Genomic DNA, 23,925 nt, shown 5'->3' with positions numbered 1-23,925 from the left:
GATGTGTAGTATTTTACCGACGGCGTAGTTATTTTGCTCCGTGCGTGTGAGAAAGGGAAGAAAGGAGGCAGCCTACAACGAAGTGCGGTTGCGTTGCAAGGAGGGCACTGGCGATTTATCATTGTTATTGTTTGTACACTTCGCCCGTTTCCCCGTTCTTAACCTGGCGCAGGGTTGAACGGTTAAAATGGAGGCGGACAGATCCGGTGGAGGACCAAACCCGAACTTTGGAGGCGGCAGCGGCGGAGTGGGGCGCAACCCAAACGGGCCCAAAGCAGCAGCACCGGGGCAGTCAACACCAGTAGCCGCTACTGGGGGTATGGCAGCAGCAGCCGCGGCGGCAGCGGCGGTGGTCGGGGCCATGCCCGGATCGGCACACTTCCGCGAATCACAGCAGGACGCCGATTCGGGAATGACTCTTCCCGGGATCCTGCACTTCATCCAGTACGAGTGGGGACGCTTCCAGGCCGAGAAATACCGCTGGGAGGCGGAAAGAGACGAACTTCGTGTAAGTGTTTTTATTATTGACCCCCTGCATTTAGACTGTTGACATGAATTGAACCATACTACACCATAACATTAATTCTACCTTTTTGCCGCTGTTTTGGGAAACAATACAGTTCAATATCCTTTACACTCAGTCAATCAGATCACAACATGCTAAAAGGCTAACGTTAATCTGAGCTGCTGCCCCATCGTGATTTAGGCAATAAAACTCTGCATAAAGGACCTCTTCGTGTGATATAAACCATTTTCCCACAAAACAAATATAATCTGGCAGTTTCCCTGTCAAACATACACAAAACTAATAGAATGACAGTCTGAATGTGCACAATCACTGAACCCTGCAAAATAAGAGTACTTTGGGTATGTACAGGCGTGTTTAAAAGTATTGAAATGGCAAGGTCAGTTTCTTTGTTTTTTGTTTGGTACTCAATACATTTTGGTTTCGGATCACAAGATGAACACGAAACTAAAGGTCAGAAGTCCGACTTTAATCTCATCCATCCATCCATCCATCCTTTTTCAACACTGCTTATCCGGAACAGGGTTGCGGGGAGTTGCTTTAGCCTATCCCAGCTAACTTCAGGCAGAAGGCAGACTACACCCTGAATTGGTCGCCAGACACACAAGGGGTGTTCACACGGCAAGATTTGGTCCGGTGCTATGCCGGGGCTGCCCCAGTAGAGCGTTCACACGTGCAAATTAGCTCCGGCGTAGCCCCGGAAAACAGCTTACACCGGACCAAATTTGATCCACCTCAGGGAGGTGGTTTAAAAATTTGCTCCAGAGCAAATGCTCGTTAGCGAAGCAGCACCGCTGTAAATTTGCACGTGTGAACGCAACTGGGTTAAATTTGCTCCAGAGCAAATGCTTGTGAAGAGTTTACGTACGGCGAGAATGCGTTGCTTTCGTGCTCTGTCGAACTTCCGCCATGTGTTTGTTTAATAACGACACAAGACTTGGCTGGTAACATCTTTCCTTTTGTAGAAGACTGGACTGTCTCGGAGTTGTTTGTGTAGTTTGTTCATTTGTTGTGTGTTCACAACCCCCCGCTCCCCATATAATTTATTTTGTGATTTCCTCTCTTGATTTTCTGTTTGGCGCATTACGTGTTTGCTTTTCTGAGTGTCATTCAAGTCATCGTTGATTTACGTTTTCGGGGGCGGTCACTCTCGAGCAGAAGGCACGGAGACCGAGAAGGAGAAGGACGTTCCTGTCCAGTAGTCGCTTGAGTTGTGTGTACGTTTTAAAAAGAACCAACACGACAGCTCATTTGTTTTCTATCGTTTTGCCCCGCTGCAGAAACTGCCGTGTGAACGCAAGTGGGGCTGCACCGACGCTGTGCCGGTGCAGACACGCTCAGCGGCTTTGTACGTGTGAACGCTCCACACAATTTGCTGCGGTGCAAAATATATCGCAACAAAATACATCGGTGCAGCGCCGGAGCAAATGTGTGCCGTGTGAACACCCCTATAGAGACAAACAACCATTCACATCCATCACATCCACACAGTCACTGAGTGGGAATTGATCCCACGCTGCCTGCACACAAGTCAGGTGAGTGTACCACTATACCATCAGCGAATACTTTTATTTTGATGTTGAGAACAACTCAGGACAGAGCACCACTTGTTTGTAGCCACCCACTTTTCAAATGAACAGAAAAAAACATGCTACAAATGACTTTTTGTCGTTGCCTTTTAGATTTGATTGCTTAAACGTTAGATAGTGTTTGTTTTTGGCGTGGAGTTTCACCTGTGAAAACTGTATTTGCTGTTACGCAAACTGGAACACCAGTGTGCTGTCTATGGGAGAGAAACTATTTTGAAGCTGAGAGAAGAGAAAAATTGATCAGAGCTATCGCACAAACATTGGGCATAGTCAATACAACAATTTGGAATCTCCTGAAAAGAAAGAAACGACTGATGTCCTGAGTTACAGACATCAAACCGATCGGCCAAGGATATCACCAACAATTGATGACAGAAACATTGTGAGAGCTGTGAAGAAACACCCGAAGACAGCAGTCAGTGACATTATTGCCAAGTTCCACAGGGCAAGCGTGAAGGTACTGATCCACTGTTCAAAGGAGACTTTGTGAGAAGAAATATACCTCATCAGTGAAAAGAATCAGAAGGCCAGATTGGATTTTACAAAGAAAAACAGAGATGAGCCACAACGTTTTGGAACAAAGTTTGCTGGACTGATGTTACCGAGATGACCATCTACCAAAGTGATGGAAAGGCCAAAGTATGGAGAAAGAAAGCATCTGCTTATGCCTTAAAACATAAAAGTTCACCTGTGAAGGATGGCGGAGGTAATGCCATTGCGTACCTGTTTCTGGAACATGCTCACTAGTCTTTATTGACGATGTAACTTGTGATGGTAGCAGAAGAATGAATTATGAAGTCTGCAAAACTGTTTTTTTCCAACTTACCGAAAAAGGTATAAAACTAATCAGGGCAGCTTGATAAAATAGATGTGTGTTTTGGGCCATTGCCCTTCCAAGACTTCAACAGAGGAAAAAATCAGAAGGTCTTAGACTTGCCCTGTTAGTCACCAGACCTTAACTCAATAGAAAATGCGTTTCACCTCCTGAAGAGGAGACTGATGGGAGAAACGCTCAGAAACAAACAAAAAAACAAACAAACCAAAAAAGACTTTCAGTCAGGAAAAGAAATGCTCAATAGGTCCCAGGTATGACACAAATGGTGTGTGTGTGAGTCGTAGCATTGCACAAACCACGCAGAGACTGTGCAAAATATTTGAATCAATTTTTCTTGCATTATTCTGATGCTCTTCATAAATATTATACAACCGGGACTTGTGACAGCACATTGTTACTTAACACTTTTACTCACCCTGCTTGGATGCCCTCCACTCCTATCTTGGTGGGTATAAATAGAAGCTTGATAAAATATGGATGAACAATAATGCTGCGCTCGACGCCCTTATGGACGCCGTTGTGAGAATAGCCCTCAGAAACAGGCCATCGCCATGACCAACCGGGCCTGTTATGGAATTTGTAATGGCGTGTTTTCCAGCGGTGTTCTTGGGTACAATTAGCGCTATCCTCTGTGAGCACAGGCAGAGATGACCTCGCTTCCATTTAATCACCCCTATGGCCACACGCCTATGGTTTCGGAGCACTCAACATGCTAGTTAGCGTGCCTCACCCCCGGCCTTTTGTACTTGCCAACATACGTTGGCTCACGTCAGCTGCACTTAACATTAATGCCTTGTAAAATACAAATGTTAGCTTCCTGTTATATGTCGGCGCCATCAATCATCTTACGGCGGCGTGACTACTCGTGGGAAGTTTTTTTTTGTGTCCATGACAGGAAAACCCTGTGGCTTCCCCCCCCCCCCCCCCCCCTTTCCTCTCCCCATGTGGAAGGCCACCTGTGGTTGCATGTCTTCTCTGTCAAGGCAGGAATGACACCCCCCCCGCCCCCTCGCACTGGACCAGGTGGGACATCCCAGAGGAGACAGGTGGTAGTGGCCTTGTTCTTCTGTCTCACTGATACACAAGAAGTCTTTGCCAAACTTGTCAGATTTTGTCTTTCATCAAAGATCATCTGACTGGAGTGAAGAAAAAGTTCAACGACCGCTAAAGCTATTTCACTTACACAAACTGGAGGAGATGAGGAAACATGGCTTGGACTACAAATTACTCTGAAAATGAAGGTGCTCCAAGTTCATTTAGTTCTGCAGTTCGGGAGCATTCTGGCTACCATGTTGAGAACAAAGCTGGAAATCGATAAGACCCAAACTACCAATATATGCCATAAGTGCTTCCAAAAAACTCAAAACTATAGACATCTTGCACATATGTTTATAACTTTGCAGACTTCAAATTGGCCCCGACTCAGATTCAAAATCTGGATTTTTGCATTGCATGCCCAGCTCAAGTTAATACACAAGCAGACTGAAGGGAGCCGCTTCCCTTTTCTTATGCGAGATGTGTTTTCTATTTACGTTAATGCAAGCGACGAATAGATTTCTGGAGGCCCATAGGATTCCTGTTCTTGTTTAGCTTGGCTCAGGGGATCCCTGGATGCACATCAGTAATTCATAGGATTGTGCTTTCAGCAATGACACACATACGAGATCCAGACGTACTACACAATTTATGGCATGCGCCTTCCTTCTGCGCTCCTCTTCTGTATGTTTATTTACATGCGTCCCTCTACAAGTCTTATTGTGGATGATTCCCATCTTATTAAGAACTAATACAGTGATCCCTCGCTATTTCGCGGTTCGTTTATTGCGGCTTCGGTGCATCGCTGATTTTTTTCAAACATTCAAAAAAAAAGGTTGTTTTTTTTGGTTTGTTTTTTTTGAAGTCCGCAAAAATTAGTGTGTAAGTGTTGTTTATTATGCGTGCTAGTGTGTGCGCACTCTGCTCAAGCGCGGAAGGTCCACGTGGGGCACGTGTGTGCATGCATGCCGTGTTGCTGAGATAAAGAGAGAGAGACTTATAACAAAAGCAGGTCTCTCCATCCTTAATTGTCGAAACAACCTTAATTGACTAATCATAAATACTCTGCTGCAGCCAGGGGGGATCGCTGGCTTGTGTGTGTGTGTGTGTGTGTGTGTGTGTGTGTGTGTTAGTGCGCCCTGCTCAAGCGCAAAGGCCCACGTGGGGCAATTTATTTATTTATTTTTATATACATGTTAATTGGTCGCTCCTTCGCGGATTTTCGTTTATCGCGGGTGGTTTTGGTCCCCCCATTAACCGCGATAAACGAGGGATTACTGTACTACACATACACTTCAGTGAAGCACAGTGGCCCAGAAAAGTTCAGCGCTGTATTTTTTTTGGGATGCTCTCTCGGGATGCAAGGATGAGTGGATGAGGAGATGGAGCGTGGCCAGTGGAGGAGGAATTCTGCCCTTGACCCTCTTTTATTTTTTTTGCTTTGGCCTTCTTCAAACCTTGTTCAGGCCATCAGCAGCAGCAGTAGTGCATCACGTGGAAGAAATCCCGCCCACAGGAAGGAGAGATCAGGTGGCACGATGGGTTTGCTTGCATCGCCGCTCCTTTGTATTTGAGTCTTTTGTTTGTTTTACCCTCATGACACAAAAGAAATGACTCGAGGCTCAAGCCAGTTTGGATTCGATGACTTCCAAAGTGCAAAGAGGTCATATTCTACCTGCTGGTTCTGCTGGTTGACTTTAAAAGTCGCAGTGAATATGTTTTTTTGCAAATGTGTTGCTCACCTTTGTTTCTCAACAACCCCCCCCCCCCCCCCCCCCAACTTTTTAATTTTATTTTGAAGGATCAGTGCTTCGTTTCTTCTTACCGTCCAATGAATCACCCATGACCTGGCACGTGTCCCACGCATTAACAAGAACAGGCACGTCCCAAACTGAAACCAAAATCTGGGCATAGGCGTAGAAGGAAAGAACAGGATGACGTCTTTTCATTGCCATACTATGACATTCCATAATAAGCATGTTGTGGTTTTCTGGAGCTATGACACTCAAGATATATGAAGTCTCAAAATTACGTCTCTTTCCCTCTCAAGATAAACGATTGTCGTCGTGTTTCTGTCGTTTGCCAACTTCACTACAACCTCATCATGCGCTAAGGTGCCGGGTTCTGAGCCCCTTGGGGTCCTTCAAAGGGTGTGGTTTGAACTTGTAGCGCTGTGTGCGCAAGCAGGTGTCGGCTTGTTTTTTTTTTTCCTTTATTTTTTTCTAGGCAGGTATGAGTTCATGGATTGGTCTAAAAAAAACGGACGAATCCCACGTTGGAAGTTATGCAAATCAATTTGTTTTGCAAAATATATTGGGACCTGCCTTTAGTTGAGCAAGTGTGTGTTTTTATCAGTTTTTCTCGGTTGTTTCATTTCTTGTACTGCAGGTTGCTTGCTGATATTTGACTACTTGCTACTTGCTGCCACCAAGTTATGATATTTGATCGAATGCCATTATGTCTCGCAATTGTGCTAAAATTAGAGACATCCAGGAGTCCAAGTAAATTGATATAAGTATCTGACGATACAGAGTCCCAATGCAATACCTCTGCAAGGCATTGGGAGACCACATCCAAATGTCTCAATTGTCGCCGGCTAAAAGTGTTAGTCCCCGTGTGTACCTTGAAATAGCTCAACAAGGCTCCTACCTAAGGTATATATCAGGCTGTTGAGGTGGTATTGGTTTGCACTTTCAGTGCATCGTTATGATTAGGAGTCCCGTACATACATGCAGTATCTGCACCAGTACAGATACTGGTATTGGTAGCATCACTAGTTTATGGGAGGTGGGCACTCCACACAAGAATTGTGAGGCAGACGTACTAACCATTAAATGCTAACCCTGTGCTAACTGCAATGTGACCTTGCTGCTCTGTTGCTAAATTTGTTCAGAATTATTTTTACGCGTTATTTAATTAAATGAATCTGTTATTAAATGTTTTCAAAATCACAACCTTTTTTTCCTGCTCAACGATCTCGTGGTCTGACACCAGTTAGGTTTATGGTTTTACAATTTACCGGTAGTTGCTTGGAATTTAGCACAACATTTGTATCTGTGTCAGTCAGCCATTGTAGAACCCGTTTACTGACTTATTTGAATATGGAAGAACATCTCATGATTTTGCCATTTTTTCCTACAAATTGCCTCATCGTTGTGGTTTGGTGCATTTGGAAATGCTCATCTAGCCGAGCTGCTATCATCGACCACAGCATTTAACTCATTCAGTACCATGCCAATTCTAGACCAAGTCTGGAAAGACGTTTAAAAACGTCTTTGGGAGTGAATGAGTTAATATTGTACTCGAGGTTCTTGGGTAATACCCCAAGGACATGTCTGGCCTAAAACAAATAAATAGGTATCTGTGTATGATCACGTTGCCAGTGTTTACGAGTTGGCTTAGACAATTATCTCCAAAAGTCTGCAATAAGCATAGAAAATCACATTGCATTAAGTGGGATTACTCTGCAGCCACATCAGTGAGTTTGGTTGGCAGATTCTCCAATCGGCCTCCTAGTTTGTTACATGACTGTGTGTGTGCGCGTGTGTGCGCGTGTGTGTGTGTGTGTGTGTGTGTGTGTGTGTGTGGTGCAGTGTGATTTACTGCCCTCTCAAGTAGACCAAGTGGTTGTCTCATGAGACCATGTTTTGAGATTGTTCTACTTCTTCCAGAAGTGACTATGCATGTGGGGGCAGGGGAAGGCCTCTAAATGTGTTTGTTCTAAGCAGGGGCACAAACACAACACTACTGTGCATGCCTACCTGCTTGTACTTGCTTTATGTGGCTCCTTAATCTGCTGGAGGATGATGTGTCGTCCGTGATTAGAGATACATCATCATGAGCTTCACTCGCACTCTATGGAGGGCAGATCTGCGCCAAGGCCAATTGTACAGCTTCATGGATACTTTCTGCATATGCCTGAAACGACATTTTACGATGACTCCATTAGTTGCTCAGACAGTGAGGGAAATGTTGAAATACCTCAAATTGTTCCCAAAAAAATGACATCATGGAGCAAACCTCCAACCAAATTGTGCAGGTTCTTTATTATTTGGAACATAACTCACTCATCCATAAAATGTGTTGAAAGAAATGTTCTTGAGAGATCCAATTGTGTACTTTGGGAACCAAACTTCAGATTTCAACATAGGCCGAAAATGACATCGCTTTCTTCAATTATTATTATTATTTTTAAACGATTCAATGCCAGTCGATACTAATGTTATCCGCTTCATTTGAGTTGATTGTAACGTAACCTGTACTTTTATGTTATATTATGCAGGATGGTAAACAAGTGGTGGAGGGTGTCTGGTGGAATAAATATATGGTATTCATGTTCTCGTTTGGCCGACTCTTGAAATTTTTAAAAAATGTATTGTTTAGTTTGCGGTGAACGTTGTACAGTATTCCATCCGGCCTTTTTTTTTTTTATTGGTTGACACATGTTGGGTTGGTGACCACTTTTTTTCTCAAGGTAAGGTTTTTTTTTTTTTTTAATCTGCTCCCCGAGGAAGGAAATTGACGGAAAAAGAGAAAGGAAGTGCATAAAGGAAGGATGTGTCCTAAACGTGCACAGCCATTTGAATCTGGCCGGTGTTTCTTGTTTTCCCCTCTCGCGCAGCTGCGCACTGAGGGCTTGGTTAGGACAAGTTTAAAAATAAAAGCTGTCTTCCACAACCCTCTACTCAACATGTACTCACTCAGTTCTCATAAGTCGCCTTTGGCAACCTTGTCATCTTTTTGTGTTTGATCATGGCCTCTTCGCAGTTACCAAGTTCTACACTGAAAAATAACTGATGCAGTGCTTATTTTTTAATAGCAGTAGCACTCATGTCCCCCCCCCCCCCCCCAGCCTGTATTTAGAAAATACTACATTGCAATGTCGAGTGTAATGAATCTGTTTCTGACCCAAAAACCAACCACAATTTAATTACGTGTTTTTGATCAAAGAAAAATGCAAATCACTGTAGAGTATATATGAAACATAATGAAAGAAAAGAAATGAAGTGGTCTTAGGAAGTGTCATTATTAAACTGGAGGGAACGCACGCTCACACACTCACGTCATTGCTTGCAAGAAAAGGCCAAAAACTGTCTGAGCAATGGTTCATGTCTAGACAAACGCTTAAGTCTGTGCCCTCCCAAGTCTAGATACAATTCTGTTGTTGAATTAATAATTCTTGAGTGAATAAATCAAAACTGAAAGCATTATTATTTTTATAATGGCAGAGTTTTTGATTCAGCTCTTGCATTGGATCTCATGTGATTCAATTGTACCCAAAATGTGTGTAAATGTATGCTGCGGCTGCTGGGACAAATCCCCTAATGCGTTCCTGTGTGTTTTCAGGCTCAGGTAGCATTCCTGCAAGGTGAGCGGAAAGGACAAGAGAACATGAAACAGGACCTAGTAAGGCGGATTAAAATGTTGGAATATGCCCTCAAACAAGAAAGGTAAGACGGGCTGCCAGAGAAGTCCAAGTTCACTGTGTTTCACACAGTTTACTGCCCTAGTCTACTTTCAGAGGGTGATTTACACACAATCTTGCCAATGATCCTTTTGTAATGGGGCTCTCTTGTGTATTGCGCATGTGTGCAGGTCTAAACACCAGAAGCTGAAGACAGGAAATGACTTGAGTTCAGGTGACAAGAAACCAGAGATGGAAGCAGAACCCAGTATGTTTGTGTCCTTATCTCTTCTGCTATTTTTAAATCATCCTCCATGTCTATTGTTGTATCCTCCATTGCTGCTGCAATGTTGTCCCTGTTCTCCCAACCACGTCCTTCATTTATCCTTACAATCTCTGCAGTTCCCAATGGCCCGGCTGAGGCAGATTCCGAGCCAGCCAATCAGATGTCGTGGAAGGAGGGACGTCAGCTACTACGCAAGTAAGTTTGGTGTCATCACACCATCTCATCTCATTCATCTATATCAGCCATCATTGGTAACTTTTCGTTGTTATGAATGCTGAGAGTAGCATTTACGTCAAAGACAATGGTGAGGGTGTTGGGTTTGTCACACTGGGTGCCAAATAGCAAAAGAAAAAAAAATATATAGCAGAAGGAATAGTGGTGACTTTTTTAAAGGTAGGAATAGCCCCCCCAGTCCAACTTTGTGGTGTGCTGTCCATTATGTCCAGCGATTCAACTCCGCTTTACATTTGAACGTTTACCAGTGACCCTGAGGAGATGGAAGGTTTGTACATTCTGTAAGGCCATTTCACTATGGCAACAACGGAATTGACTATGGTAGCCTGTCCGTCTCCCCCCCCCCCCCCCCCCCTTTCTCTTTCTTAACCCCCACCCTCCCCCTGCTCGGCTTCCCGGCATAGCCGTGTAAGCCGTTTACTTCTTCCTACTCCCTTGAACATAATAACTGTGTTGAATGAAGACTGATTTCTTTCTTTTTACTATTTTATCTACCTTATTTTCTGTCAAATTATTACTGTATGTTTTATGTTCAATAAACAAAAAAAAAAGTCTGCACGCAGATTTTTTTTTATTTTTAGATTATGTATCTGTGATCCTGTTGTCCCCACTGTTTATACATACAAGTACAAGCTATTTCGAGGTGTCAAAAATGCTCAATTATCAAATTAATCTACAACAATGTGGAGAATCGATTAATCGTTTATAGCCATTGCTTGACCTAAAATTGTCCGGATGCTATGATTAAACAATGGCTTATAAATTGTTGATCAAAATAGTTGTTGATTGATTTGATGTTCAATTAATTGTCTATTAATCGATTATCAACTCTGGTAAGCAGGAAGTGTCAAAAGTGACCAAAGGGATAACTGGCTTGTGATGGGCCTCCCTTCATATTGACGTTGCTTTTTGATTCTTGATTTAAAACCAAAAAAAATGGCTTCCGACATTTTAAAAAACTATTTTGGGAAAGGCTGCTTGGTGCAATTGTGATTTGAGGCGACAAAATGGTGTAGCCATCTTTAATTCACATGATGAAACAGAAGAATGAAGCCTTACCTTAGAGTCCTCCTCCTGGACATTCAGGCTGGCACCATATTTTAAAGTTTGCCTGTCAATCTTTAAACAAATCTGTACTATTTGGACTTTAAAGATGACATCACGGACACAAAGCTAAGTGAAAATGATGCCATTGTCACGCCAACAGATCACACCATTGCCCATTCTTCAGCTAAATGCTCCTTCTAGTATCATATTTGACACTAGGTGTAATTGTTATGATGTACTGTGATGTATTCATTTCTTGCTGTGTTTCTGATGGCTGTCTTGTTTCCTGTGAACATAGATATCTAGAGGAAGTGGGCTACTCGGACACCATACTTGATATGCGTTCGAAACGAGTGCGATCCCTGCTCGGGCGGAGCAGCCCTGAGGCCAACGGGCCGCCGCCACCCGAATCCTCGCCGGAGCCTGAGACGCGAGCTGGCGAATCCTTGTTGGTCAGACAGATCGAAGAGCAAATTAAGAGGTAAGCCTAAAGAGGAAGATGCTCATGCCTAGCCGTACAAGATGTTTTCCTCTTTGCACTGGTATTGAGCTTTTCAGCTCAGTATGATGATGATGAAGTTCTAAACACCCACAATAATAAACATTGTTCTAACCTTTCTGACAGTGTCAATTAAAACCGAACTGAATCTGAATATTTGTTTTGGATCTCATTGCTAAGTGTCCAGTCAGTGACCTACGGAGAGGCTGACTAATTTATCCATCGGTAGGAATGCAGGCAAAGAAAGCTCTAAGGAACGTCTCGGTGGCTCGGTGCTCGATAAGATCCCCTTCCTGCACGGATGTGAGGATGATGATGAAGATGACAGTGACGAGGAAGACGACTTCCAAGGCATGGCAACAGATTGCATCGATGGCCCTCGCAAGAGCAAAAAGTCTCGAGTAAAGGTGCGATCACACTTTTGATTTGAAAGTTAAGTAATAATACCGGCACCCACTTAAAAGTAATATTTTGACAACAATAAACGATTCTTTTCCTTTCACATCTCCTCAATATGCTGGCCATGTCTGCTAAAATTGGCTATATCCCTAGCCGAGAAAATATTCAACTAGTTATATACAGGTGCAATTTCTTGCATGTTATCCACAGTTTTATTTCAGTTGGTTAACTCAAAAAGTCACACTTCATACGGATCCATTAAACACACAGGAAAAACTTTTGAAAAAGGCAAATTCCTACTGAAGTTGTATTTAAAAATCATTTGATTGTTTCTTATGTAATCAGATTTCTTTAGATGGTGACTATGGAATCAAAATTAAGAAAAAAGTGTTTAAACACTTCACTGTATGCTATAAATCTTTCCAAGTTTCTCTTTTTTTAATTGCACATTGAGCTGCCTGCAACACACTACAGAAAAACTTAACTGAGATGGTTAGCTCGCTGTGTGTGGTTAATTTTCTGCCTCACAAGGCCTTGAGATTCATATCTAACATGTTTAATTTCTTTGCCTGGCAAAGCGAAAAAATCTGCACATGCCAATTGAGCTACAGGCTGAGGGCAGAAATTCTGGCGGCCAATCTAAACACATCCTCCGTTCACTTGATTTCAAGACCATGGCCTGTCAAGAGCTCCATTTGAATGGATAAAGTGGGCAGTATGTGGCCAGATTAAACCTGGTGTTGCCATCTGAATGACCCGCAATCATAATGCTAACATAAAGGGAAAACCGCACTGATAGTCACAGATTAAAACCTATTAAGCGACAAATAATATCTACTCTCTTGATTTATGGCATAACATTACTCACATGCATATATTCTTCATCCTCTCTGAAAAATGCCTAATACAGCATGTTATCGAGTCACTTAAAATATAATAGTACAAGTACAGTCTATTGGTCGTTTGTCTGCTTGACTGTATTATACTGCCTCCTGGTGGGCAAATGTGGAAAAGATGTGCGAGCAGCTAGACAATAAATTGAATTGCAGCATTAAGTCATGATAATAATAATAATAATAATAGATTTTATTTATAAGCGCCTTTCAAGACACCCAAGGACACTTTACAATAACAAAAAACACAAAACAATACGGGTTGAGCAGCGGCAGCCAAAACGCGCCAGCGTTCACTCAACCCGAAAGTCAGAAAGAAATAAGGGAGGGAGAGGGGGAGAAAAAAAACCCCACGCTCGAACTACCCTCATTTGAGGATAATTTGAGTGAGGCAAAAAACTCCTGCACAAGCATATGACAGTTACAACAGGTCACAAGACATAAATAATTCGCGCATTAGTCAAGAAACGGCATCGTGAACAGATTTGAAATAGCCCGTAGTGTCTGCCCAAGTCTTTACGCGGAGATGGGTAAGCAGAACTGCATTCTTTATATTCTTAACATTGCAGTTGATTGTTAATGTGCTGACTTTTCTAAAATACAATATTATCGTGCAATTTTCCCTCATTTAAAAAATAGTGTTTTAGTGGGGGGCTGGGGTGAAATGGATTAATGGCATTTCCTTCCGTGGTCATGAAGCAAATTAAACCTGTATCTTAAGGCACCACTGCATTATTTTAACCAAAATAATCAAACGGCAATAATCAAACCTTTTGTTCTTTATTTCCAAACATCTTATTGCATGTAATCACATGTAATCTTTTTTGGGGGTTGGGGGGAATTCTTACTTTTTTCCCTTTCAGATTGGTTCGGAGTCTATGACCACAGACCTAGACCCCGACGACGAGGAGGATGAGGATGACTCAGAAGACGCCCTCAGTGAATTTGACTTTCTGGGCTCCGGGGAGGATGGGGAGGGGGCGGGAGAGGCCAGGATCTCTGGGGACGGACGGGAGTTAGGTATGCAGCTACCATAGCAAACCATCACTTCCAACTTCCCTGCCACCATTGTATCGCTCTTTTCTGACACCCCCTGCCCCATTTTCCCACATGCTCACTTTTTTTGAGTTACTTCTCATTATGTTTCCACATCTCTTCTTGTCAATAAAACCAACCTCTTTCCCCAACTGCCTCTCTTTGTCTCTGTCTGTGACTCCTAGCACTGTGTCGCTGTCATCTGTCACTAGATGTTTTCTCTCTCTGACTCTCTTTCGCTCTCTCACTCTTTTTCTCTTTTTTTCTGATTCTTACTCTCTCTCCTGGGGTGATTTCATCATGAGTATCATGATGTGCAAGTATCATGCATGCAGCCTTTACATGTCCACGTTGTCTCCCGCACATGAATCCATATTTGAAAGAATGAAGTCTGAATCTTTTGGTCTACGTTTGGCCTTCAAACTTCAAAATCATCTTCCATCTCTCCGCATGACTGGATATGTTGTGTGTCTTTCCTGTCGCCGGGTTCAGAGAACCGCAGGAACAAGTTACAAGGCATGATGTCGGACTTCCCCGCAAAACCTGCTCCGCCCCCCTCTTTATCAGGACAAACTCGCTCGGGCGAAGGTAAGACTTCTCCTCAGAAAAAAAAATGGCGAGTTCCGCTTCTCATTCTTAGTCTTCCACATGCATGCTTGTAGTTTTGAAACCCAAATAAGATGCTGTGGGGTAGAGTTTCTTCTCCATCCAAAAATAAATGCTTCCAGTAAGCTAGCTCGATGGAGGGTAACAGGATCCTGGTATAGACAAGAATCACTTTCCATATTTTGCTGTTCTGTTTCTGAAACTGCGACGTTGGCGGGACTGACGCCACATTCCAAACCTGCAGGTGGCGCCTTGGGTTTCTCCTCGGATGTCTTCATCATGGATGCAGTTGGAGGTGGAGACATGAACTTGGGTGAACTGGCTGATCTGACCGTCGCCAATGACAACGATCTCTCCATGGATGTAATTAACACATTTGCTCTTTTCGCGACACCTGATGCGCTTCAACCCCTCAGAATCAGTGAGCTGGATCCGGTTTTAATGATGTAACTGCGCGTGTGGGTGTTACAGATGCAGGATAACAGAGAGGAGTTCAAGAAGACGTGGAACCCCCGTTTCACGCTTCGCAGCCACTTCGATGCCATCCGTGCGCTGACGTTTCACCCCAGCCAAGCGGTGCTGCTCACAGCCTCGGAGGATGGAACACTAAAACTATGGAACCTCAACAAAGCCATGCATTCCAAGAAGTAGGAACCGCCTGACCTTCAGTAAAATCAAATACAGTGGTGCCTTGAGATGCGAGTGACCCAAAGCTGTTGTTTCAGACCAGTTTTCACTTTGACCTTCGAGCACAAATGTAATCAAACCCTGTACGGTGGCGTTAGACTCAGCTCGGGTCACAACAAGCAGCAGTCTGGCAGATAGAGAACAATCTCAGATGACTCTTCCTGTAACATAAAACCAAAAATTTCTGATACACAAAGTGTAAATCAAACAACCACACAGCTTCAGCTTGGTAGCTTAATGCGAACAAACAATCACAATGCCATAGACAGGCTAATGACTGCCATCTGTGTTGAGGCGCTATAACTGTTTAAGCAACGGATATTTCAAGACCTGGTAGAGCAACACATGTAGAAGGATAATATCGTCCTTCTGAAAATAATTGCTCACAAACACAAAAAACCCCAACTAAATACTGATTGTATTCATGAATAATTTTATTTACGGCAGTTGTTTACCTAAGGATGTAGCTGATTCTAGCAGAGCTGATCAAAATCATGTGATGCTTATGGCATTTTTTTTTTTTGTCAAAATATGTGAAGCCCATATTTTAAGCGTGTATTTTTTTTAGCCTCTCCAAATACGACTAATGTAGCAGCTTAATGAGCACCATGAGGATCAAGTACGCCGATGTATCTGCATTATGCATCCCTCAGGTGGTCAAGGCACGTACACCGAAAAAAGCAGCACAGTGTCCATTGAATTGAAGAAAAAAATACAGTAAAGCTCTTTTAATTCTTTACATTGTATTATTTATGACATTGCTGTATTTGAAATATTCTAGAGTGCTCTTTATATTCATAAAAATAGTCTTTTGGGCCAGAGGCTTTAGCAGATCATATCGTATCCATTCATTTCAATGGGAGGAATGAGTTTTTTTCAATTATCGCAAAGTACCACTCTATTTAATGTAAATGTCACAGAAATGTTAGTGTGAAATCTGCAGTGTGTAGTGTAAATGTGACCTCTTACAGAATCAAGTTAAGCAAAGTTTTTCTCCACAGAAATGCTGCTTTAGACGTTGAGCCCATTTACACGTTTCGAGCGCACAGGTGAGTCCAAATATGTCCAAGCACCATACTGAGCAATAATAATTATGAACATCATCCACCCATCCATCCATTATCTGATCTGTTTATTCTCACGAGGGTCACGGCGTGCTGTAGCCTATCCCAGTATTCTTCAGGCAGTAGGCGGGGTACATCCTGAACTGGCTGCCAGCCAATCACAGGGCACACCAGTGTTAACCAAACTCGTGCTAACCATTCGCAATAACCATTCGCGTTTACACTCACACTTAGGGACAATTTAGTGTGTTCCATTAATCTTCCACGCATCTTTTTGGAATGTGGGAGGAAACTGGAGTACCCGGAGAAAACCCACACAAGGCAGCGTGAGAACATCCACATCCACACAGGAAGTTCAGAGTCGGAATCGAACCCTACACCTCTGCTCTGTGCTAGCCAGTCGATCACCATTCCACTTATGAACATCAAATGGAACTGATTGTTTCGTCATATCGATGTTTATTCATATTGAGCATTTTTTCACGATTTAATATAATCCTCAGTTATTTGGGTGACATGCTTTTGTGATATAATGAAAGGATCAAGAATGACTTTCAGACTTTACACACCCTGTTATTTTGTCTAGCTGAATGAGACTCGAACCATCTTGTATCTCGATTCACTTCATATCTCTAGTCAAGTGAGCTCCTGCTCACCCTGCCCCTTACAGTGCTATGCCACTACTGAATAGCATATTGATTCAGAAAGGTGGTTCAATGAATCTTACACGTTAAACTCTTCATCCAGTGGCGCTGTTTTGTCACTGACTATGGGAGAAGATGGAGAATCCTGCTATAGTGGAGGCCTGGATGGAAGCGTAAGGTGTTGGAAGATGCCAGACTTCAATGTAGATCCTTACGACAACTACGGTCAGTGAGTCAGCTGCGCAGGATGGTCACCAGCTACCTTAAATGAGCTGTAATATCAACGGCATGTTGTGTCACCTTAATTAGATCCTGGTATAGAGAGCAGCGTGCTGGCAGGTCATGAGGACAGCGTGTGGGGTCTCACATATTCCACTGTCCACCATCGGTTGGCCTCGTGCTCAGCGGACGGCACCATTCGCATCTGGGACCCGCGGAGCTCTGCCCCCTGCCTGTCTGTCATCAATAAGGAGAGAGGTAGGTACAGGCTTGTTACTTGAGCTTTTCCGTTGTTTACACATGTAATACCTCACACTCTCGCCGTCTTGTCAGAACACGGGACGCCCACATCGGTGGCCTTCGTGGCTTCTGACCCCAACCAGGTGGTGGTGTCGTTTGACGCAGGCGAAACCCTGCTCTATGATCTCAACACGGAGCAGAGCATCACAGCACTCGAGACGCAGACCAAGGATGGTACGTCCAAGACGCTTGCCCCACTTAATGAACTGTATCAAGATGTTGTCACGCATCTGACATATGGTTGTTTATTGTCCTTTGCAGGAAGTGAACTAATTAACCGTGTGGTGAGTCACCCATCTGAGGCCCTCTCCATCACCGCACACGAGAACCGCACCATCCGCTTCCTAGACAACAAGACTGGTACCCGCATTTCTCCCTCTAATGGGCTAGTGTTTCGCGGGCTGCTAGAGGATGTCAGTATTCTCCTTTTTTTTCTATAGGTAAAGTGGTCCATTCTATGGTGGCCCACTTGGATGCAGTTACATGTCTCACAACAGATCCGAAAGGCACTTACCTCATCTCTGGCAGTGAGTTGCAACCAAATCAGTAACATTGCTATAACATTTACTTTATCCCACATCCACAGTTCCTTTCATTGAAATTCAGCTTGTGACTCAATATTTAAATAACTTGTAATTTATATTGTGTGGTTAGTGGAAGTCAAGCAGTCAGTATTATTCACTGACAAAATAATTGCCTTTGCACTAGTGATGCACAATATGAGAAATTTCAACCGATACCGCTAATTTCCTGCTTTGTATGGCTGATACTGCAAACCAATGTTTTGTATACTAAAAATATATCTGGTGTTGCGACGTGATTGAATAAATGTTACAACCATGCCACTTAATATAGTGGGGTTGGAGGATGATATAAAAAAAAAAGAAGGTTGTCAGCGACAGTGTACAGTCACTTGTTTTGCTACTTGCTGAACTCTTGTCACTTCAGACAGTGAGGTGATGAGCAATCTCAAAAGCTCCGATGCGTATAGTACCTTTTTAATAAAGTTGGTCCCATTTTGTTATCACCCCCTAATTGTGTTTCTCTGTGCGCAAGCCTGCACCGGGACACTGTTGTCCCTGCCTGCCTCTCTAGCCTTTATTCTCTAGCAAAAAAGTTGCACAATCATGCATTTAAATACTCGTTCGAGTTTGTTGTGTTTAATTTCTAACCACCACCAGTGTAAACCAAACTTGTGCTCACCAGTCGACCACTGTGGCGCTTTGATCGAACATATGAATCCATATTCTTGTTATCTTTTGCATAGATCAAGCAAATTTCCGCCCTTGGATGAATTTGAGCTTCCCTATTCCTTATTGGTAAATATGATTTCCCCCTCCTGCAGGCCACGACTGCTCCGTGCGCCTGTGGATGCTCGACAACAGGACGTGCGTGCAGGAGATCACGGCACACAGGAAGAAGCATGATGAGGCTATTCACGACGTGGCCTTCCACAGTTCGCAGCCCTTCATCGCCAGCGCAGGCGCCGACGCACTCGCCAAGATCTTTGTCTGATCGTACCGCGGTTCCATCTGGTGAGGCCGGAGCGGCGTGTGCGAGACTTTTCACGATTCATCATATTTATTGCAAACTATGTGGAGGAATACTGCTGAAAATATCTTGTTTCTACTTCCAGCTTCATTTGAAAAATCAGTCCGAAACTTTTCTATGTAGCAAGGGTTCTCAAACTTTTACATCAATTACAACCCCCACCCCCTCCCCCCCACAAAAAAACCTTATTCAAAGCATCATCAACATGAAATTGAGTTCCCCCCCAAATTGCAGCCTGTGTGACTTGAATAACTCCAATGGGATGACGATTTCAGTTGGATTCATTGTTCAACTCTACACATTCAGACAAACGTTGAAGAGTTTGGCGTCGAAGAGACCCGTTTTTTTCCCCTTTTTTTCCCCAGTTTAACTCATGGTTCAACTGATTGTGGCAATAAACTGCTTGAGGAATAGTTCACTGTACTGCAAACTGCTGCTTGCTGTTCAATGAGTTCAATTGGCTGTCAGTTACTCCCACTTGTATCTCAATTTTTTGCTCACACGTCAAAGCAAAGCATCAGCAGTTACACGGCTTGTATCGCCAAAAACTTGAAAGAATAAAATAATTGTAGTAAAAAAAAACGTGTAAAGACAAACACTTCTTGGAGATTGAAAAATAATAACACTTAACTGTACTTACGCAGTGATTCTTTCACGTACCACGAGTGGGAGCCCGCACATCACGCTCCACAATCACTTCAGTGGAGCACCAACATACCTTAAATGTGACCATGTTTCCCTTTTTTTCTTTTTCAGACACCCTCGACTGTGCCGAAAGAGACTACAATGGACACAATTTCCCCTTCATACACACAAGCGCGTGAAAACACACACACACACACACACACTGTTGTCCTGCATCCCACTGGCTGGGTTATTGTCACAGGACGTCACCTCCCCTCACTTCCTCACTGTTTTATGCCTCAGTGACTTCTTGTTATACAAACCACACTGCTTTGTTTTGTAACTCTAGAAGCTCCTATCTGCGGCTTAAAAAAAAAATCATTTCTACACTACAATACGCTTTTCCGCTTTTGTTTTTCTTTTCTTTTTTTTTTTTAATTCCGAGTCTACCGATTGTTATGTCAAGGTGGCATGTGCACTCGAGCTCTATGAATTACTGCTCATGTTTTAAGGAGAACCACCAATTAGACTCGTGCATGCCGTATAAATGCAAAGTGTAAATCTCGTGTGGCTGACCAGTGGGATGTTGGTCAGCTAATCGGGGGAACATGTCTGTATGTGTCACATTCCAAAGACTCAATGAGGAGTATGTGGTGCATTCGGGGGGGGTTGTTGCTTTTTTTTTCCTCAAGGTCCGACAATGTTCAACATGCCAATGTTTCAACTTAATAGCTTTAATTTCAACTTGGCCACGACCCATTTTCACTGTATAGGTGTTGTATGGAATGTGAATTTGTCTATATTTAAAGTGGAACTGAACCCAAGACGTTCAAAGTTTTGCTTGTCAGGTGCCGTTTCAAGTAGTTTTTCAAAAAATGTGCATCAAAACAATGCATCTGCTCTTGCGTAATCGCTTCTGGGGGCTGCCATTTCTTTCAGATTTGCAAGAATGTGACCTATTTGCTCGATTTATTATGCAGCTTTATTTAATAGAAGAACCACCCAGAGTTAGTACAAACTCAGTTAGTTGCTCCAAATCAGTAGTTTTCAGTAAGTCCCAAAAACAGCATCTTGCTTGAGGTTACTAAACATTGCATCGTTCAAGTTAGTAATATACTTTGTATTGCTATCATATAGTATTGCGCATGAACATCAACACACCACCACGAAATTCATGTTCAATCGCTAATTTGATACTCTGTCGTTGATTAAACTGGTGGAATATGGTGATCGCCGACTAGACAACAAAGCCATAGATACTTCCAAAAAGCAAATGACTTTGGTTACATCATCTTCCCCAAACACTTTTTCAAAGCTCCTCGAGCCACGAGGCAGCTGACGTTTCCTTGACAGAAATATGTTTTTAAATGCATCTAACCTAACTATTTTCTCAAGTTATTGCCTTGAAGAAAAAAAAAAACACTCAATGTTGAGGCGACAACCATGACGTATGGCTCCGAAGCGTTCATGAGCCTTTATGCATTTGTTTCCACAAACTATTTTCTAAACTTTATAATGTTTAGTAATGGGTAATATAAGATACAATTGATTTGGGGACAGACCAGCTTGCAAAATTCTTCGCTTTCGAGAGCCTGTTGGCCGACACAGTTCAATGGAGCATCCTGGTTGCAGGTATCGCTCTGATCACACATGGCGTCACATCATGACTAGCTGGTAATGATTAGGCCCAATGTGGTGTCGCGGCCTCCTTATGTTGATGAATAATTCTGTTAAATTTATACTCCATTCACATAATATTGATTACAGTGCTGTATTTTGACTAGCGCTGGTGCAGACAATGTATTCTTGCTTTATAAATAATTGGGTTTAGTTCTTCTTTAAGGCTGACAGTGCTCTTGTATATCAGTAAGGTGAGAACACAGTTAAAGGTTGGGGAGTGCGGTTTGAGGCCAATCTGGGCGTTCCCAGCAAATTGGGTTATTTGCTGCTTTTTACTGTACAGAGGAGTGTGTGTGCATGCGTACGCACGAGTGAAATCATGGTGCTATGAAAGCTTGCGTTAGTTCAGGGATTTTTAATTTTTTTTGGCGCGTGGTAGAGTAAGACTTGCAGTGTTGACGCGTCACTGTTGAATCACTTCGTTAACTTGCCATGCATTTCACAATGTTGACTTTTCTAAATTTCTCCTCGGTGGCATGTGTGAGTGCAAGAGAGATCCTTTGTCCCGCCCGTCCGCCCCCCGTGGAATGTCTATTTGTGGGCGTTCTGCATTCAGACCCCCCCCCCCCCCCCCCCCACAAAAAAGAGCAGGACACCCTCCTGAGATTCCCTCTTGTTCTTGTTATGGCGCACATGAATTTGCACCGTGGCACGTTAGGCATGCCCAGGAGAAACAGCTCAGAGGGGGAATGAAACGATCGTTTTGAATCTGTCACGTTTATCACTACACATAGAAAGCGTCGTTTGGGAGCTGAGGTGCTTTGTAAGAATGTCAGTTTAACTTAGTAACTGTTGATCAGAGCCCTAAAGTGTCTGACCACTGTGTTCTGGTATTTGTCAGGGGAAGCCCTAACCCGTCATGGAGAACAGTTTTCCGTAGGGTTGTATTTATGATTCAAAAACAACTTTTGGTTTAATACCTCATAGGGATGGGCATTTTCATATTAATTGTTTAATTATGGGGAAATGGATTAATCAATTATGTCTAAATATTTTTAATGGAATGGGCGAATCTTTGAACGCTTTTCACTCTTCATAGTAGTTGCCATATTGTCAATGTTGGGCGGAAACCTTTGTTCAAATTCGGTCAATTTCATATTACTTCATAAACTGGTACGGTTGGTCGTGGATCTGTTATTTTTGAAAATTATTGACCAATCTAAATGATTCAAAATAGCCTACTCTCTTTGAGGATGCAATACTAATGGCTGAACAATTGTGATTTTATTTTTTATTTTTTTTAACCGAAAAGGGAATGTTTTGGAGTTTACGAGGATTCTGCCCAATGCCAGCAGTATGATGTGTCTGGCTCAACTTGCCATGCCTGATATGGTGGGGGTTCTTTTGACATCAGATCTGAACAATCAGAATTCATTGTTATGCCCATCCAAGTAATGACTGAAAATAAATTGTGACAAAAGTTGTCCCACTTGCAACTCTTAAGATAACAGGGTACCTTTACGGTCACTTTATTATTATTTTTTTCTCATCATCATGAGGTCTCCAGCATTCAGATCTCTGGGTTTATCCTTTATAACCTACATTGAAAAACTGGAAAAAAGCGACATGCGACTACATCAACTACCGTAGCGGGACCTCTTAGAATGGCTGATCTTTATATGAAGCATTTTTGTGTTTTGCCATTCTCCCTTAACCTTTTCCACTTTTTTTCCAACCTAAAAGTATTATTATTTTCAGAAAACGAATGAAAAAGTTGTTCAGTCACAACCAAAACAGTCGCGGACCGTTGATGAAGCAGTGACAATGATCAAGATAATGACTCTTTTTCAACATAAATTGAACTATTGTAACCGGAGTTTAATTATTAGTTTATGCGAGATTTTAAATTCAGATAAGAGCAATGCCAACTGCTGCCCTGCCGCGTGTATTAGTGTTTCCAGTCATTTGTGCAGGTTCCTGTGAAAGGTCTTTTGACAGCCCCTTTTTTTAAAATAAACAAGGCAGCCAAGTAAACAAAACTTTAATCTGGACTAACAAATGTCAATTAACAACAACTAGCCTGTGAGTTTTGCTAAAGGGTGCCCTGTAATTTGTGATCACTTTGGTTGGGCTCCAGCTCACACGCGACCAAAATGCAGACGATAGCAAAAGGATGGTTAGCTCAAGGCCAAAACGAGCTCCGTCTGAGTGCAAATCACTCAGATGCGTAGCAAAAAATGAAAATGGTTGTAGACTTGCTGTCAATATCTAGCATCTTTTTGTTTTCTTGCGTCTGCTTTGACTCTGAACGCGAAGAATTCTGTCAAGGCATAAGTTAATCATCCTCTCTTACTTGGCGTAGGACTTGCTTATAATTGCTAATGACATTTTACAACTTAATTTAAAAGAAGTGCGTAGTGCAAAAAAAAAAAAAAACTCAACAAAATGCCCAAAAATGTGTTATCAGTCAGAGGCCAAGGTAAATGACCCATTGTATTTTTATTTTTATTCGCAATTTATCACTGTGTGATACTTTGTACATCATTAAGCTCTATTCAAACAATTTCCTCGAACTACAAGGGATAAGAGACCTGCTTTTATTAATTTTGATTTATCTATTTTTGAACTGCATTCTAGCTTGTATCAAATGACTGTTTTTTTTTTGGTTGTTTTTTTTTGGATGGGTCGCTTGTTGTATGTCATTAAGATAAAAGGATAAAAAATGATTTTGTACAGTAACTGTGTATATATCATCATTCTTTGCCTTGCCGTTTGCAATTACTAAAGCAACTCAAATTTTACACAGTTATGGTAATACCAGTACAGTC

The 23,925-nt window shown here is 42.6% G+C and overlaps 1 protein-coding gene across 1 annotated transcript; it reads left to right on the top strand.

Moving 5' to 3' along the window:
* Positions 1–23: 23 nt before the first annotated feature.
* strn4 (striatin, calmodulin binding protein 4) lies at positions 24–23,836 on the top strand. Its single transcript, XM_086125327.1, has 18 exons — positions 24–508; positions 9,332–9,435; positions 9,581–9,657; positions 9,792–9,870; positions 11,255–11,437; positions 11,685–11,862; positions 13,611–13,767; positions 14,275–14,370; positions 14,633–14,751; positions 14,860–15,035; positions 16,077–16,124; positions 16,887–17,008; positions 17,093–17,260; positions 17,336–17,476; positions 17,564–17,662; positions 17,743–17,829; positions 18,648–18,837; positions 19,610–23,836. Exons 1-17 carry the CDS (start codon positions 188–190, stop codon positions 18,815–18,817), a joined length of 2,325 nt encoding a protein of 774 aa, XP_085981453.1. The 5' UTR covers positions 24–187; the 3' UTR covers positions 18,818–18,837; positions 19,610–23,836.
* Positions 23,837–23,925: the final 89 nt, after the last annotated feature.

Source organism: Hippocampus guttulatus, chromosome 12 (assembly GCF_054856545.1).
Source record: "Hippocampus guttulatus isolate MCC_2025c chromosome 12, RoL_Hgut_1.0, whole genome shotgun sequence".
In the NCBI taxonomy this organism is placed as follows: domain Eukaryota; kingdom Metazoa; phylum Chordata; class Actinopteri; order Syngnathiformes; family Syngnathidae; genus Hippocampus; species Hippocampus guttulatus.
Note: the sequence above shows the minus strand (reverse complement) of the source record. Positions and strands in the feature narration are given on the sequence as shown.